The sequence below is a fragment of the Dicentrarchus labrax genome, unplaced genomic scaffold (genome assembly GCF_905237075.1).
Source record: "Dicentrarchus labrax unplaced genomic scaffold, dlabrax2021, whole genome shotgun sequence".
NCBI lineage: Eukaryota > Metazoa > Chordata > Actinopteri > Moronidae > Dicentrarchus > Dicentrarchus labrax.
This window is the reverse complement of record NW_026136706.1, coordinates 17,947,344-17,965,657: the sequence shown is the minus strand read 5'-3', so window position 1 is coordinate 17,965,657 and position 18,314 is coordinate 17,947,344. Positions and strand designations below refer to the sequence as shown.

Here is an 18,314-nt window from a genome sequence, read left to right as displayed (position 1 = left end):
AATGATAGATTCATTGTTTAGATTTAACAATATATAGAGGAGAGGAAAGAAAGTTGCATTTTTGGAGCCAATGAAATGCAACTTTGATATTTTTCATTCATTCTTATCCAAGTATCCTTGGGAAAGACACTGAGCCCTGACTTGGTACCAATGGTCAGGTCAGTACCTGGTATGCAAGTGATCGGTGTGTGAGAATGGGTGAATGTAAGGCGCTTTGGATAAAAGCGCTATATATACGATATTGTTGTCAGATCAAGTCCACATAGTGCAGTCAGTTACTTAAAGGCTCAAACTCAACAAATGAATAGACCCAGTCAGGATATTCTTAGTGACTAAATGCGTACGATAGTATTTCCTATTCTGAACCCCCCATAATGTCGTACAGTGTGCTTCTATTTTCAAGGACAAGGTGGTTCACAGTTGCCTTCCACCTAAAAGAGAAAATAAGTGTCTGAAAAGACACAGACGCCTATAAATGTATCCATACATTGCTCTATTATATTACAATGAAGGATTTATTCATGTATTGTGTGGCTTGTCTTTGAATACATTAACTGAACATATTCAATGATTTTCTGAGCCTGGAAGGAATAGAATAGGTTGAACAGTCAATTGAAAAAGATTATTTGAACAAAACTGCTGCAGAGGGAAGTGGATTAGATATTCAAAAATCTGATTAGTAAATAATTTCTGGGTCTGAATGAAGAAATAGATTTATAAACTTTATATAAACCATGTCCTTAATTGTACTTATGGCTCAGGCTGTGTTTATATATATATATACATACATACACACACACACACACACACACACACACACACACACACACACATACATACATACACACACTGAAATAACATTAAATGTATGTATCTAAATAAAGACTTATATCTATAAATATAACCTTACTTTTTCTGTCGTACCTTTTTATTTTGGTGGAAATGCGCAACCTCTTCACCAACTGTTCAAACTAAAACTGCAGCGTGGTATTAAAACACAATTAATTATGCAGCCCTAACGCAAACCTTAAGACAAGCAGATGACGAATGAGAGGCAGCGCACTCAGCCAACTGACCTTGTCTCCACTGGAGTAGAAGAAGTAGCGCAGGCGGACTATGTTGCAGTGGTCCAACTTCCTCATGATCTGCAGCTCACGGTTCTGAACAAAACAAAGACAAGAACAACACATTAGTGTGATGTACAGAAATGTTAAGTGTTTTTTTTTTACCCATGTTACATGTCACTACCATGATTCAGCGGTAATGGCTGCACTATGGCCGTACAGAATAGTGCTTAAAGACACCTTAATATCGCTTTGTCTTATGACAGAAACACATATGCCTCAAATCACCTCACAAAACAATCATCTTGTTGTCAGTCACTGTCACAAGCTCAATGTGTCGGTTTGTCAGGAATCAGAAAGAGAACTGGATGTGGTAGCTGCAAAAGAATGCTAATAAATAGCAAACGGACATTCATTCCTTCACAAAAGGACAAATCCCACGGCCTCAAACATGACGACACACTTATATTTATTGTGTGGCATGTTGCCCGTTCCCATCAAAGGGCCCCAATAATTACAGAAAAAAAGCCACTGTAAAGCAAATCTCAACAGCAGAATAACTAAATGTGTTAAAATAAAAATTGTGTTGGGACCTGTAGTGTAATGAGCCACAGGCTTTCACAAGGCCACTAGAACAAAATGGACCTTGGTAGAACACTCAATCTATATTCATATACAGCGTGTCCATGCAGAAAATAGTTGTGCATACAGTATGGACATTCTCAAGGGTGGGCAGGAAATTCAAGCATTACATAAAGCTTTAACAGCTCCATTATAGTTTGTATTTTCTCCTCTTCTCCCATTTCTCCTTCCCTCCCTCCTCCTCCTCCTCCTCCTCCTCCTCCTCCTCCTCCTCCTCTTTATCATAGCACTTTGCGTTGACTTGATCTAAAGTGCTTGTGTAACTTTTGGAGAGTGTGGCTCCACTTTAAAAAAAAGTGAATGGAGAATTCAGAAAACAAAAAGAAAGCAGAATACAGGGACAAAAGTTAAAATCAGGCTATGAGTAGTGGAGTCATTATATAATAAGCAATTTTAACAGTAGAAGAAGAGTTTTTTTTTTACTATTGACTGACAAAAGCAGTGCAGAGCCTCCCTACTGACAGTAATGACATGCATACTAATATTCTGAATATGACGTTTATTGTCAGGTTTCAGTCATAATGTAGGATTTACATAAAATAATCACTATTATTACCTCATATTTGCATTAAATGGAAATAATTTCCAATCAATCAATCTAATGCAGGCAAACATTTTCAGGTCACTCGTATTTTGTAGTTTGGATTATTCGTTTCTGTGAACAGCAAAGTAAAGTATGAATTATGAAAGGGGAACCAGAGTGTAATCAGCTTACAGTGTAAATTTTTCAGCTGTATATTTCAACTGACAAAGTGACTAATCAGCAGACTAATTCCCAATCAGACAGACTGAGTACCAGGCTGCTAAAGGGCTAAAAAAGTGCTCAAACAAACAAGTGACAAATACTCTTACTGACAAACTATCTTTTAGCCTCTTTTACACCAACAACCCAACCTGGTACAGTGTGTTGGTTTCTGGGTGGAAAACGGGTCGATGAGGCTCTCGTGGCACGTGTAATTAACTGGCTGACCACAGAGCAGACGATGATGTGATGCACCGTCTGACAAGCATTTTGTGTAAACACAGGCCTCAGGATTGGTGTAAAACTGTAGCACACAGGTCAACCCTGCACCGGTTAACACGGATACAACACAGGACCTTGGTGTAAAAAGGAGATTTGGGAACATTTTCACCATTATCTGTCTATTCTATCATATTACAGATAAAACAATTAAAACAGACAACATAATCAGCAGATTAGTCGATAAAGAAATGAATCATTATTGCAGCAAAATAAAGAAAACTGATTGGCTGACGAATGAGATCCCCCGTTATGTGGGTCAGGACCACGCTGGCTGGCACAGGGAGATAGGCCGCTGTCCTTCCACACTTTTCTGCCACTTTATGAGGATTTAATCCCCTTTCATTCATTTTTTAACAGAGCAGAGTGAGCTGTCTGTCCACTAAACAAGACCTCATCATCCCAGCAGCAGCAGCAGCATCTTGTAGCTCGGTACCATGGTACAGACAATTCCCATCAGCCTAATTCACTTACAGGCAAACCCAAATGGTTCCCACAGTCCTCCCCCTGCATTTTCAACATTTACACAACTACTACCGACACACACACACACACACACACACACACACACACACACGCGCCACCCCCACATCATAAAGTGACATCACAGACCAGCCATCGAACCATCATGCACTGCAGGCAACGCCCTCGTCTTCTTGCAGTAGCCTAGTGGGAGTGTCTGTTTGTGTGTGTGTGTGTGTGTGTGTGTGTGTGTGTGTGTGCGCGTGTGCGTGTGTGAGAAAGATGGTACCATATGGAGGAGGAGCAGACAGGCTGTTCAGTAAAGCCCTGCCCAGCTCCAGTTATACTGCAGTCCTTCCTGCTGACCTGTCATCCTCCAGTGTGTCAGCAGCCCAGCCAGCAGAGACAGAGCGAGACAGATGGAGAAAACGAGAGAGAGAGAGAGAGAGAGAGAGAGAGAGAGAGAGAGAGAGAGAGAGCAAGAGAGAGCAAGAGAGAGAGAGCAAGAGAGAGTGTGAGTGAGTGAGTGAGTGAGTGAGTGAGAGAGTGAGAGAGAGAGAGAGAGCGCGAGAGAGCGCGAGAGAGAGCGCGAGAGAGCGAGAGAGAGAGCGAGAGAGAGAGCGAGAGAGAGCGAGAGACTACCTCAATTGCAGGCTGCTAAAAGTGCTACACCTTCATGGCGCTGATGTAGACTGTCAAACAAAACCACATCCAGTTTCCAAAAAGATGACGCAATTGCGTACCACCCACACAAAGACACACATACTATTTTACTGCTCTGCGTTAAGTGCCAGAATATATACTGAATGTTTTTTTGTATTTATTTTATTGTCAATAAATTCCAAACACGTGTAAATCCCCGGTCTCACTAGAAAAACACAAAATATGTGATTCTATAGGCTTGTTAATGTAGCGACGACTCACAGAGTTAGCTGGCGAGCTAACAGCTAACACACTACCTGCTAGCACTAGTCGGTCACTGTGAGTGTCGTTCTGTTTTCTCTTCTGTACTGGCCTTTCACTCGCCTCTGGCATTTTGTTTTCAGGATTGTGCAATATTTTGTTTAATTTTATTAAATTTTTTAAAAAGACGCATTTGTACCATTAACTCCTGTCCCATAACAGTCTGTAAACAATGTCTTTTGTGTTAAGCAGCTAATACATAGAAGATTCAATAAAACTGAATGCTGACACATATCTAATTTGCTTAGTCATTGGCGCTCTAAAGATTGTAAAGAAATTCACACGTCAACGTGTTTCCATGTTAAATGCAGGTGTAACAGGCCTTTAGTCCGTCTATGTTCAGTCTCGAGCCTGTTTGTTCCTACTCATGATGCAAATCTTTAAAAATAGGATCGCAACTACATAGTTTCATATTTAGAAAAGCTTAAGTAATTTCCCTAAACTGGGCACTGTAGCTTTCAGCAAAAGTTGCTCAAACTTGTTCAGTTACAGATTAATACAAATTTGGGTGTCAAATTTTACAGCAGCTGGAGGGTGTATGCGGGATTGACTAAAGATAAACTACAGTATCTTCGTCTTAGACAATACTTGTAGTCAGACAAATTCACTGGTGGATTTGTTGACAATAAGAAAAAAATGGAGTAAAAATCTCCTTTAACAATGTTGTGTAAGTGCCACTACCACCAGACATGCTCTCGTTCTGTGTGTGTGTGTGTGTGTGTTGGTTTTAATGCAAGCATCCATTTTCCAATAGGCTGATATGTGATCCCTCTGATGGGAGTGGAGGAGGATATATCCCATAATGCACCAGGAGCAGATTTTAAGCCCACCAAGACTGTCTCACAAAGTCATCAGCTGCACCCAATAACACAGAGCCTCTCACATGATTACCCTGTATGACTAGTGTGTGTGTGTGTGTGTGTGTGTGTGTGTGTGTGTGTGTGTGTGTGTGTGTGTGTGTGTGTGTGTGTGAGATGCATTCACACATGTTGGACTAGCATGGTTCACCTCACACAGAAAAAAAACAGAAGTGTAGAGAAAAGGCTTTAGAGACGGAGGAGAAGGAATGAGAAGAAAATAGAACGCAGGTGTTTGGGTATGTTTGCGTGTGTGGGGGTACACACACTTTATGGCGCGTGCTTGGCAGTCATGTGAGGAGTCTTAGCGCTAATTTGCCTCATTTTTCGTAACAAGCTGTTCACAAGGAAGGACAGGCCGGGGCAAGTAGAAGCAGTGAGACAGAACGGGAGACAGACAGCGCGAAAAACTGCTTAACTAGAGGGTCTGCTATAAAGAGGAACAAACAAGAAAAACAAAAAAAGAAAACAATAAATGTGATCTGCAGCGGACCACTGTTTCAGCATGCAACCTGGTTCCGTGTCATGCCAACCACAGGCTAACTACAGGCTAACAGGAAGGACAGGATATGACTTCATCGGGGCCAGAGTCACAAAATAGTGTGCGTTTTGTGACAGATGGTCAACCCCCCACGCACACACACCATTAAGTGACATCATTTATCTAGTCTGGTTTCAGATGGCAAAAAAAAAACAGCACCTGCAGAAAAACTGTACTGAACCCCAACAAAGGTTAAAGCGAGGGCACTGGGCTGCTGGAGTATTTAGCTGAACGGGATGGCTCAGCACAGTCCCAGGGCAAAAACGCTGCAGGGAAACACATCGGACTAAACTTTGACTAAACTTCGGGGACTCTCATGGGAAATGGAGACAGAGCTGGAGGTTGAGGAACAGGGGACAAGAGGAGACACATAGGCTTCACCTGCCATCTCTCTTCTCACGCCCTGACCCTCCTGAGCGAAACAAAGTAGACGTAAAACAACTACTAAGCCAGTTCGCATAGTCTGATCCTTTATACTAATTACAATTAATACAAGCCAAATAGGCACATTTGTACAAATCATATCACATAGCCTAATACCAGGCTTATTCTTCACAAATATGTTACACACACACAATCAGAAGGTCAGAGGTCCAAGATTATTCGCTTGTATAACATATCAAAGGTCTGACATCAGCATACTAACCCAGGCCTCGCCTCAGCAGGTCATTAGAATAGTTGGACGTTGTGGAATAAATGCTGATCTGCAGCGTAATACACGGTCCACAGTTGGGCTTGTGGATAGGAATATGGCAGTTATAGGCTGAGACAACGTGGCGCCAAAGGACAGGAAGGTAAAGCGGAGAAAATGTAATATATAGTGTTCAATTAAACTGATATTGATTCTAGATAAGTACCTCATACAACCCCACTCCAAAAAAAACCTGACCTCTCACTTTAAGCTACCACCAGACGCCAGTTAGGTTAGCTTGGCATAAAGACTGGAAACGCAATAAGTCGTTTCACACTTTAGTTTGTTTAGGGTCAAACAAATGACATAGCTTTAGATGTGCTGGTAGGTGGTTTTTGTTACGTTTGTACACAGCCAGACTAGCTGTTTTCCCCCTTTCCAGTCTTTTCCTGTGTTAAGCTAAGCTGCTGGCTGTGGCTTCTGTAAGTAAGCCAATAAACGTACTTCTTAAACTGTCAAACATTTCTTTAAAGGGGTCTCTTGCCAGTTTCTAATCTCCCGTGGTGTAATTAGTTGTTTAAATGAGCTGAAATCCAGTTCAGAATAGAGTCAAGGTGTGTTCCTTTTTCACATGTGGAAAAAAAAAAAACATAGTCACACATTATATTGCATCATCTTAACTGTGCACTCTGGCTGTATATGCTGGGCCTCGTACTGTAAAGGCCAGGGCATGTGTTACATAAAGTGTAAAGTGTAGTGTGTATAGAGGGGATTAATGTAACCCTGGGAATAAAAAAATGAGTGTAGGCCACCCTCCTTAATATAACCTTCAAGAAGGTAGGATTTACTCATAGCTGTTGTCTTAGACTAGTTTAAGTTATGTGTGCCTAATAGATATAGTGTGTATGCATAAGACCACTTACCCAACACCAACAGTAATATAACTGTTACACTGTGGACCCATAACCCTTCGACTCTGAAGACTATAAACTTAATGAGAATCTTAACAGCTGTCCTGCAGGTTTGGCAGTCTCAGGTCTTTTATCTGTGAGCTGTGAGCAAGCAGCAGGACACTGCCCCCCCCCATCAACAACCCATCAGTCAAATCTATTCAAAGCACAGGAGGAGGATTCCAGCAGAGCTTTGCTTGGAAGGAAATATGACGTTTCCACTGTGGCAACTGAACTAAACTTGACAGATGACTGAGTATCAATGGGTTCAGGTTTGTTTGTGAGAGAAAAGACCCTCCCACCTCTACCCCACGCACAGATACACACACTTCCTGCAAGAAAACACACACATTAAAGCAAGGATGTGTCAATTTGAGAGGGCTGAGAAGTTTTGCCTTTGTTTTCTCGTGTCCCAGCTTCACTGATCTGACTGTTCTTGTGAAAGATCACTCCATTCATGTCTCTTTCACAGTTACTCACATTCATTAATGCAACAACAAATCCTACTTTAGTTAAGTTGTTAAAAAAAAGGAGAAAAGAGGAGTATGAGTGCCTGTTTGTGTGCATCATTATCTTTAATACGTGCTGCTTTTCTCTGTCCTTTATGTTTCTTGCTTTTAGTTGACAAGTGAGACACTTGAGTAAGCTGAAAGATGGATTGTGTGTGCATGTTTTACCTTAAACCTCTTGTCTTGCAGGACCTTCTTGATGGCCACCAACTCTCCAGAGTCGCAGAGTTTAGCCTGGTAGACGACGCCGAACGAGCCGTTGCCGATCACCTTAGTGTCCGTGTAGCTAACCTCCTGTGGCCGGTCGGGGCCTTGGCCTGGAGTGGCCACGACTGTTGTTACCTTGCTGCCATCTTTATCCCCTAAAGACAGAGACAGACAGATAAGAGAAATAAGAATAAATGTGCACAAATTCAGCGCTATAAGGAGTGGTGTTTACAGACATGTGAGAGAGAACAAATTGATATATAAGAAGATGTTATAGATAAAAGCAGTACAAATCCAAAACCCAACCATATTCAATTTACAATGTCAAACACAAAAGCAGAGTGTCGTGTCCGGTGAATGTTCGTCATTTTGTTGTCATATTTTCAGCTCATCGCTTCTGCACTAATGATCGCTTCTGCCTTTTTCTTTTTGAATTGTGATAGTAGAAAAAAAAACAGGTTTTACTAATGACATTAACAATGGCTCTATTCTGTTCAAGTGTCCCAGTAAGTCATGACAGAGAGTCACCATGTCCTAGAGTAAGACCGGAGCTTTTAAGGGCAGAATAACCTCCTTGTCAGAGAGCTTATTTGTGATTGAAAGACTGCAGGTTTGAATGTCTGCCGAGAAAAATCAGAACAACATGTTTTTCCTAAAGCTACAGCCAGTTTAACCCCCGTTTGTTCCAGCAGTACTTCCTACTGGTCAACAGCTGTGGTTGTACTGGTAAGCTCCCAGTTGACTGACTGTGTGTGATTCATGGCTGAGCTGAAAAACACCATAAAATACTATATGTTTGTAGTGTTAAGGTCTGCTTTGAGTGAACATTAAATAACCAGAGGAAACAATAGGCGACGTATCTACCATGGACACAAGGACACTTGAATTCTACATTGCCTCTTTAAATGCTATAGATTATTATTTTTAAATCGGGAAGCAGAGGTGCTTTTATCCAAATCAATGCATCGAACAGGGGTTAGCATATAGTAGGCCTATTTTTCTGAGACTATCCCCACTACATAAGACTCATTACCGTGGACAGATTCACCAACCATGGTGTGCAGCGAGACCAGTGCAATACCTGGAATTATCATCAGTGAAAAGTCATAAGCTAATAAGACTCTGTATTTGATGCTAATGCACTATAGATCAGAATCAGCTTTCACATGCCCCTCCTCCCCTGGCTCCTGACTGGCTCCGCTCCCCTGAGATCTCAACGTGGAGCCTTTTTCCTGCTTAAGTGGGTTCTCTCCCTCCCCCTCCCCCTCCTCCCCCACAGAAGTGTCAAGGGCCAAAATTCACATCAGCTGTCAGTTAAAGGACATGAGTGTGTGTCGCGTGCCGTCAACGTGTGCTCCTGCTCCTTACTTCCAATCTCCGGCAGGCTCTCAAATGCACCCCAAAACTTCGACACAAGCACTGCGAATAAATCCTTCCACAACACGTGCCCTCCTCTCTAAATCTACTTATTAGACTTATTAGCATTCTCCTCCTTCACACAAACTGCAGCAGAAAAAGGCTGTACGCGAGCCCACGCAACTCCAAGTCTCAAAACATCTTTGTTAAACGTGTCTAATTTTAGGTGAGCTGCTGAGATAGTCAGGCGCAGCTCATAGTGGGTACAAATAATGCTGATGGGTGGATTAATGCTACTTAATAACCATGACTGTTCCCGATCAATAGAAACTTCCCCGCCCCTGCTCTAAACTCTGGCAAACTACTAGCGTGCGACTATGCGGGTTTCAAATGAACAAAATGATTTAGGTTAATGAATCCCGCAGGCTTAAATTCTTTTAACAACGTTTTGACTGAGATAGTAAGAGGTATACTAGTCTTATCCATTTTTAATATTCATTGGCTCTTTTTTCCAGCAGTGTTATTGATTTTGACACAAATAGTGCCTGCGTAGACATACAGACACACACACACACACATATGAGCAAAGAGCAAAAATAGATAAAACTACGCCTCCATGCTCCAACCCAGACATAAAACAATAATTTTATATATGTGTGTGTGTGTGTGTGTGTGTGTGTGTGTGTGTGTGTGTGTGTGTGTGTGTGTGTTGTGGCGCGCGCGTGCGTGCGTGTTTCCTTCTGCCAGTGTGTGACCAGTGAGTGGTCCAATTACTGAAGATGTGATTACAATCAAAAGGGAAAGGGAGGGGGTGAGGGTGAGGGGACTGAGAAACCACTTCACTCTCCAGGACTGAGTCTAGTAAGAGAAGCTGAAAATGGATTCTTTAACGACAGAAATAGACTTTCCAAAAGTGTGTGAGTGAGAGTGAGAGTGAGAGTGAGAGAGAGAGTGAGAGAGTGAGTGAGAGAGGAATATGAGTCTGCCTACATATTCCAGAAAGGCCATTTCTGTGACGCCTCTGCACTTCCTGAAACTGTGAGAAAAGTCTGTGCACACTCACACACACACACAGACAAAAACACTTACAACTTACAGTGAGATCTCACACTGGTGCAAATAAGAAATGACCAGGCAAGCAATGAGATTGCACTTGAAATGTTTTCCAAGTGACTGGTTAGAAGTCTGTGTGAAGCATGGCCGTCAGCACACTCACCTCCTATAGCCTACAAAACTCTGTCATCATTGGCTGATGTTCATACAGATGTACCTCCATTTCAGACTTGTAGAAAATTGTTCAAAGCTTTTTCTTTTGTTCAAGCTAGAAGCACCTTTCCATTCAAATAAATTATCCCCAAGTAAACCTTTCTAAAATAAAGTGTTAAAATGTCCCTTGGCCCCTATTAAAAAGGTATGCCACAAAAACTAAAATCACAAAAGCACAAACAGCTTGGAATATGTGCTTGCAGCACTGCCACGGCGACTCTGTCAATCAGCCTCCCACGACAATATAATTATTATGATAAAACACAGAGGATGATTTCACGTACATATGCTGCATCACTAAGCTACAAAGTGCCACAGAAGAGACAGCTGCTGCAAATTTTAGCCAGAAGCGTCAATAGTCAATTAAGGTCACCAGACTAGTTCAGGACACAACTGAATATGACTAACATGCGCACACAATGGGGCCAAAACATCACCAGTGTCGAACAGTCGCAGGACACACGCGGGTCTAGGAATCATTTCAAGTGAGCCGCTTTGTTACCGATACCAAAATGTGACAAAACATTCTACAAAATAAAATGAGGAAAACTTACCAAATTCATCCATGTTTGTCTAAACACAAAAACGGTGCAACTCAAGCGATATGATCCAAGTTGAAATGAAGAAGACCAAACATTTAATGCCAGCTTGTCAACGCAATTAGTGCAAGACACAATGTTGGTATAATGAGCTTAAATTAGGGTAAACAAGATTTTGAACTTTGTTCAGAAATAATCATTTAGACCCTGTTTTTCTGAAATGCATATGTGCATCAGTAACATCAGCATCACACACAGCTTGGGAACTTTGAGTGCACAGTTTTAAGCTTTCAATCTGTGCACAGGAACCTAACTGTTGATCAAATTTCAGCACAAAATACATTTTTTGTCTCGCTAGAAAATCGTTTCTACTAATTGGTTACAAACTTGACTTTTATATGCTGCGTTTTCTCACAGGTTTATAGTGAAAGATTTTGAAATTACTTCATGATTTTGAAAGCTGAAACATTTTTGAGCATCATGTGAAATCTTTTCTTACTAAAAGTAGACTAAAACGCTGCCAGTCTGGCATGATTATACTATGCCGTCTGTTCGAGACACACGCCCAAAAAATGTGACGTTATTAGTAAAGTTGACTGGCTGTTCAAGCAAACTATATGTTAATAAATAATTGCCTTCAGATTGATATCCAACATGATAGGATCCCTTAATACTGAAACTCAACTCTCTTCACTTATATCCAGAGGACCATTAATAGATGTCTATATATGTGTTCTATCTATTTTGTCTGGCATGAGAGTCAATACATGAGCCCCCTCACTTTCGAGGTATTATAGGGGGAAAAATGTGCAGTCTTAATCTATGAGAGACAGGTTGTAGTTGTAACATTATTCATGTATTTTCTGCAAGATGAGGGATCATTTTCACACCGTTCACATCGAATCACTACGATTGAATGTCACATAATGTGCACCTGCCAAACAGTCCCCATCCCCTCTCGGAAACACATGCAATCACATGCATATATACAGCGTGTATTAACTTGTAATATAACACACACACACACACACACACACACACACACACACACACACACACACACACACACACACACACACACACACACACACACACACACACACACACACTTCAAATACTGAGGCTGAATACTATGATCTTACTTTCAGTCGTTTCAAACCAGGAAAAGCACTTACTTACATGGATCAAGACGGAGTCAGTGTGCTCGATGTATGACCAGCTCTCAAAATATAAAATGCGTTTCAGCTGCATGGTAGCTGTGGACTGCACGGCAAAGTGACATTTGGGAAGACTGTATGAAGAGATTTGCTAAATTCCTAGATGACAAGACGGACTATGCCACGAGCAAAAGCATAGAACTGGAACTTCTAGTCACAGGAATGTCACCGCTGACAGAGACATTTGGCTAAACAATGCTCAGATCAAGACATCAGTGAGGTTTTTGAGCAGACTTGTTGGGGGTGCATAGATTTTTGATATCAGGCCGCAGAGCCACAACTTCCCACTCCTGCAGTCACACTGAAAACACCCAATGGACGGAATTATCGCCTTCTCATGTCTCTTTCCCCTTAAATCTCAGCTCTCTTTCAAACCCTGTGAGTGATTCTGATGCTCCTTGTGTTGTCTGCAAGCCCTTTATGTTTCATTTTGGAATCAGAGAGTCTAATTAGTTCATTTTGTTCCCATCATCACTTGCAAAATGTGAGAGAGGGACAGAAAGAAAAAGGGGAAAGAGGGGGAGAGAGAGAGAGAGAGAGAGAGAGAGAGAGAGAGAGAGAGAGAGAGAGAGAGAGCGCTGCAGCTTTGAAATGCTAAACAGGCCGCTCGTTGTTCTTGGCCAGCTGCCTCACCCCAAAAAACAAAACCAAAGAGTGCTCATGTGGGTGTGCAAGTGTGTGTGTGTGTGTGTGTGTGTGTGTGTGTGTGTGTGTGTGTGTGTGTGTGTGTGTGTGTGTGTGTGTGTGTGTGTGTGTGTGTGTGTGTGTAGGAGGGGTAAGAGCATTCTCTCCAGGACCATACACACTGGCAACAGCTGCTTGAGAAAATCAGCCAAGTTATTCACACACACACACACACACACACACACACACACACACACAGCAAGTGCAAGTGTGTGTGTGTGTGTGTGGGGATGGTGGAGGTAGATGACATACTGGAGAGAAAGAGAACACAAGTCTAAGGTGGCATGGTGTTATATAAATTCAGTCCAAAGTACAATCCTGACACAGCTGACATTGCTAATTATTACCTATAAATGACAAATCTGATTTAAGTCAAGACGATAGGATTTATTTTATTTTTTTTACAAAAGCAATTACTTAACTCATTAATCAAATAATTGTTTTAATAAATATCTGGTTTCCATTGACTTGAATAATAACAGTGACAGGCATTGTTACCACTTTTTTTTCTTCAACCATTATTTATTAATTGATGAAAATATATCTGCAGATTAAATAATAATGAAAATGCTACTTGCAGGTCTACATTTGTGCTGGACAGCATCCTTCAGACAAAATCAGGTCACAACATTTTGGAATGAGTACTTCAACAGCGATGAGACATTATACACGTGGGTTTAACTATCAGTGCTTTCATGTTTGCGTTTAAACTAAAGGGTGAATGATATACTGTATAGTATCTGAAAGGTCTATAAGTACTATGGATGTGATTGCCAAGAGGTCACTGTCGTTTCACTCGGAATAAATTTGGTCCAAAAACTACTTATTTAAGTGTGACCTTTAAGCTTTAAGACCAGGAAAGGACAACGTTTGAAGTACAGCACATCATAATGTTAGGATAGCCATAGAGCTTATATTTCATTATTCATATCATGTCGAGGGGTAGCCTCGCCCAGAACAACATTTATAGGCCAGGGCATCTCTTCAGAACTGCAGTACTTCATTATAATGCTGCTTTGTGTCAGATTTTACCTTCAGCAAAAAGTTGCAGCGTCTGTGATTGACATATTGCGATTTCGATAAATTGTGCGACCACAGGTAGAAGAAGATCCCAAAAAGTAGGCACACAAAGCCACAGTTGACAGTTAGCACACTTGTCCTTTAAAGCCGCCTGTGTAAAATACAGTTGGCGAGATCATTACATTCACATATTGACTGATGATCACAGGGGACATCTGCACAGGCAAGTACTTTCCTCTACGGGGCCGAACACCACCTGCTCGTAGAAATCAAATTATTTAACACCCAATAAATTGGGCGACTCCGCTTCAGCCTTTAATGACTGATAATGATGTATTGACTTACCAGATGAGTCTCTGGGAGAAAACTACATTCAGGTTGAGAAACCACAGCAAAAACACTGGTGTAAACCTATTCTAATGTTAAATCCGCAAGGTCAGCCTCGCATTTGGTGCTAATTCAGCAGCTTATTTCTGAACAACAATTGGGCCAAAGACTTGAGTCCTCTAAGTCTTACATTTAGCCAAATTATCTACAACTGCACAGCATTTTCCATTTGACAGCAACATAACCATGAGTGGTACACACTGATAGGAACACACCAATGCCATAACACCAATATCTGGGGCAAGAGAAGTATTAGATTTGGGATGAGAGTGAATATCCCTGTGCGTGTGCGCGCGCATGTGTGTGTCCTAGTCCACTGAGTGGTTTCTAGTGCCAAGGCCCAGAGGAGAGCCTCAGCCTCAGGCCTCACCCCACTGACACACATCATGGTCACATCACAGCCCAGAAACACCACCAACATTCCTTAACAGCCTTATTACAGCCTTATTACAGCCTCACACACACACACACACACACACACACACACACACACACACACACATAATAAGAAAAGGGTGTAGCTAGGTATAGTAGACCTCTCCAGGTAGGACAGTCATTAGTCATTAATAATGTAGATATCCCAGGTAACTTAATCATACTTTGAACTTGTAGTATCTGCAATCTATGACTGACACACACACACACACAGATAAAATGCCTTAAGATGCCAGTTTGTAGATTGGGAATTTAACAAGAATCATAACATGGAAAGGTGTGTGTGACAGGCCTGGAAATACTAGCAGGGATCATACAAAGCAGAAATTAAAAGAGATCTATGGACCAGCACCGGCAGGCTCCCTGGTTCTGCAGGTAAGTTCAGGCCTAGAGTCGCATGTGCTTCCTCCCTGCAGACAGTCTATGACCAGCCTCCGGCGCGGTGCCACTGTGCCACTTCATGACCAGGATGTCTCACACACTCCAGTCGCGACGCCTGATTTCGACACGGCCCACAGACTACAGGATCAGTGATCCAGCCTTCTCCAGGATCACGTCAGTTTCGCCCGAGTCAACTATGGGCGCACCTTCCGCTTTGACAGTTGCGTAATAGACCGGCCCTATCGCTTTAACTCCGTTACGCACACGGTTGCTGCTACGTAGCAACGCCGCTGTGAGACCTAGTGTGCAACCGAATGGACAATAATCACACCGGATCTGCGGTAAAAGGAGAACACTTGGTTTCTGACCCTGGGCCGGAGCCAATACTACCTTCCCTCTGGCCAGGCCCGGACCGGCGCGGCCTGCTGGTCAGGCTGACCGGTCCCTGGGCGGCGCGTCAGAGCGCAGCGGTGTGTGTGTGTGTGTGTGTGTGTGTGTGTGTGTGTGTGTGTGTGTGTCACACCGAGGCGAGCAGCGTACGAGCTGCTCTCATCGGCCAATCTCAGCCAGTGACACAGATATATGACAGGGCTAAGCTATCCAAAAGCTAACGTCATGCTCGCTTGAGACATTTTCCAGCCCGGTTTAGAGAGGAGACATTTTGCGAGCATATGTAGCCCACAGTGGGCCTGTGCATGCAGAGAAAAGGTAGGCTACTCTAGAATTACAAGGGGGGGGGGTACTTACTGCTGACTTTCATGCTGCCGAAAGCCGAGGGCTGCGGCACTGGTTTGCAGCTCTCCGCGAAGGATGTGGTCCTGGGCCGACCCGACATGATCCGGATCCCTTTTGATTCTCTCTCGACTTAGGGAGACTGTGACTTGCTAAACGGCGGGGCGGATCGATTCGCCGAACCGTCTCATCCAAAAAAAGGATGACAGTAAATGAATATTACTATAATTCACACAGGAAAAAGACAGGCAGAGAGTGGATCCCCCCCCCTTTTATCCCACGATCCTTCACTCTGGTTCGTATCGCCTAATAAAAACGAGCCTTTCTTATCCCACCAGCAGTCAAATCACAGCATCATTCACTCCTTTATATTCCAGGGGTTTTTTTTTCTTTTAGCGGGGCTTTGAAGACACGTCTCCGACTAAAATAGTCATGAATCTGGCCTCTCCCTGTGGCCCCCCGGTTAAAAAACCAAATGCTATTTCTTTCTGGATGCGGAATCAATTTCACACAGATGAAGAAGGGTGAGATCAGATGTTAAAGAGTGCCGATCCGGTGCGGATCAAATGTAAATGCGGCGTTTTTCTTGACAATTCGGGACACATGCAGTTTCCTCTTCATATCCCGATGTGGAGGCTCAATGATCCGACTGCCATGGCGGCTCCCTCGCTATACCCTAGCCTACAGACCGTCTGACGGAAAATCTGCCAGTTGCCACAGTCTTCTTCAACCAAATTCAGGGGCTTTGCGGTGACTCAAAATCCGCCCTCGTCGCCGTCAGATTGCGGTGTCTCTACCGACGCCCCCGGGGCAGCGACCTCTCCGGAAAACGATGGTCTTTAAGCACAGAGTGCGACGATACTGAATTTCTTTTTTTATTCCTTCCCCATAGGTTTCGGGCTCGCTGTCTTTGTCGCTGCGCACGCTAGCTGCGCAGTTTCCGTAAAAGGTTACAAGGATGGCTCCGCCGTCGGGGAGCGAGGTTCACGCCGTCGACGTAACCCGCGAGGGAGAATAGGAAAACTGTGAACGCGTAAACGGCGAATCTGGGGTGGCCGAGTTCACCAATCACAGAGGGTATCCTTCAGAAATGGGCGTTGACCGTGCGCATCTGGTCCAATGAGAGCGACGCTCTTGAGCACCACATGGCACAATTTGCCTGGCACCGCCCTCGCGACTTCAAAGGCTTTTCCCCATGCCGCGACAGGGACAATGGGCGGGTCTGCTTCCAGGATTGATGAGTAGGTCGGCCAATGGGGGTCCTACATCCGACTGTCAGTTCAAACGGACCCAGCTGTCACGGAGCACCGGTGGTCATGCAGCACTGTTGCTATGTTAGTCACAAAAGCCCATCCTCTCGTTTTTCTTCCACACCTTTTTATGCTCTCAGCCCTCTGGCACATACATTTAATTACTGGCATAATGCTTAGTAATTGTAATAAAGTGTGTGTGCATATGTGTGCATGGCTGCCTTGTCATGGCAACACTTCATTCAGGTTAATTTCACCTCTATCTTTATATGGTAGCCTTATACTTTCTAGTAAGGTTATAAAGGATTTATATGTTGTGACTAATTGCTTTATTAATGGTAGGCTAAATAAATAATTTATGCTTATGCTTTGCTTTTTTCTCTCTTTAAGTTTATGCACATCATCATATCACTCCCTTTGCACTACCATCAGCCCCACTACTACCAACTTCTAGTGATATAATACAGTTATACTGTACATATTGTATATATACATACGTGTATATACATTGTATAGGCTATATACATTTCCTTTGTAAAATAAAGAGCACATTCTTCTTTTTTGTGCCATTATAACTGTTTTTTTTATTAGCTTGTTCTATTTAGAATTTTTACTTAAGATGAGTTTTTTGCACATGTTATGTGTGCATATCATGGCATTATTTCACTGTCCATTCCTGTATTGTGTGAGAATAAAGCTGAACCTTCATTGTAGGTACTAACACATTTTGGGTTGCAATGTTGTAAAAACCCATTTTGTTGTTTTGTTGTTAATAACAAAGTTGTTTGGTCCACATCCTCTGCAGCCGTTTTTGCAAGGTGGTTATACTGTACAATTAGTCAAAAGGATTTTTCACAATCTGGCAACCCAAAAATGTTTAACTGAACAACAAAGTATTAGTAAATGATTTATTAACCATTAATAAAGCCATTAGTTACAACTTTTAACCCCATTATAAAAGATTACTTATTAGAAAGTGCTATCCTTTATGCTTCTCCAGTGACCTAAAACCACTTGAGGTGAGGCCTGCAGAACTAATCGCCGTCTGTTATTCAGTTTGTTTGTTGAAAGTTCAAGGATGTAGTGTAAAGCCATGGTATAATGTGTTTTTTTGAGAAATAAATATATGTCTAATTAACTGACAACTATTTTTAATGCAGAATTCCTCAATATGTCAGTAATTTCCAGCTTGAACAGAAT

The 18,314-nt window shown here is 42.5% G+C and overlaps 1 protein-coding gene and 1 long non-coding RNA gene across 3 annotated transcripts in view; one reads left to right on the top strand and one right to left on the bottom strand.

Moving 5' to 3' along the window:
- The window catches only part of gsk3ba (glycogen synthase kinase 3 beta, genome duplicate a), a 30,355-nt gene extending 13,592 nt beyond the window's left edge, over window positions 1-16,763 (bottom strand). For both annotated transcript variants that reach the window (XM_051403488.1, XM_051403489.1), the window contains exons 1-3: window positions 15,880-16,763; window positions 7,809-8,002; window positions 1,077-1,160 (exon numbers count right to left, since the gene is read on the bottom strand). In XM_051403488.1, coding sequence (XP_051259448.1) covers window positions 1,077-1,160; window positions 7,809-8,002; window positions 15,880-15,967 — 366 coding nt within the window. In that variant the 5' untranslated portion in view covers window positions 15,968-16,763. The remainder of the gene's footprint in view (window positions 1-1,076; window positions 1,161-7,808; window positions 8,003-15,879) is intronic.
- LOC127365451 (uncharacterized) lies at window positions 15,680-18,252 on the top strand. Its single transcript, XR_007885212.1, has 2 exons — window positions 15,680-15,840; window positions 16,757-18,252. It is a non-coding gene; the product is annotated as an uncharacterized LOC127365451 (long non-coding RNA).
- Window positions 18,253-18,314: the final 62 nt, after the last annotated feature.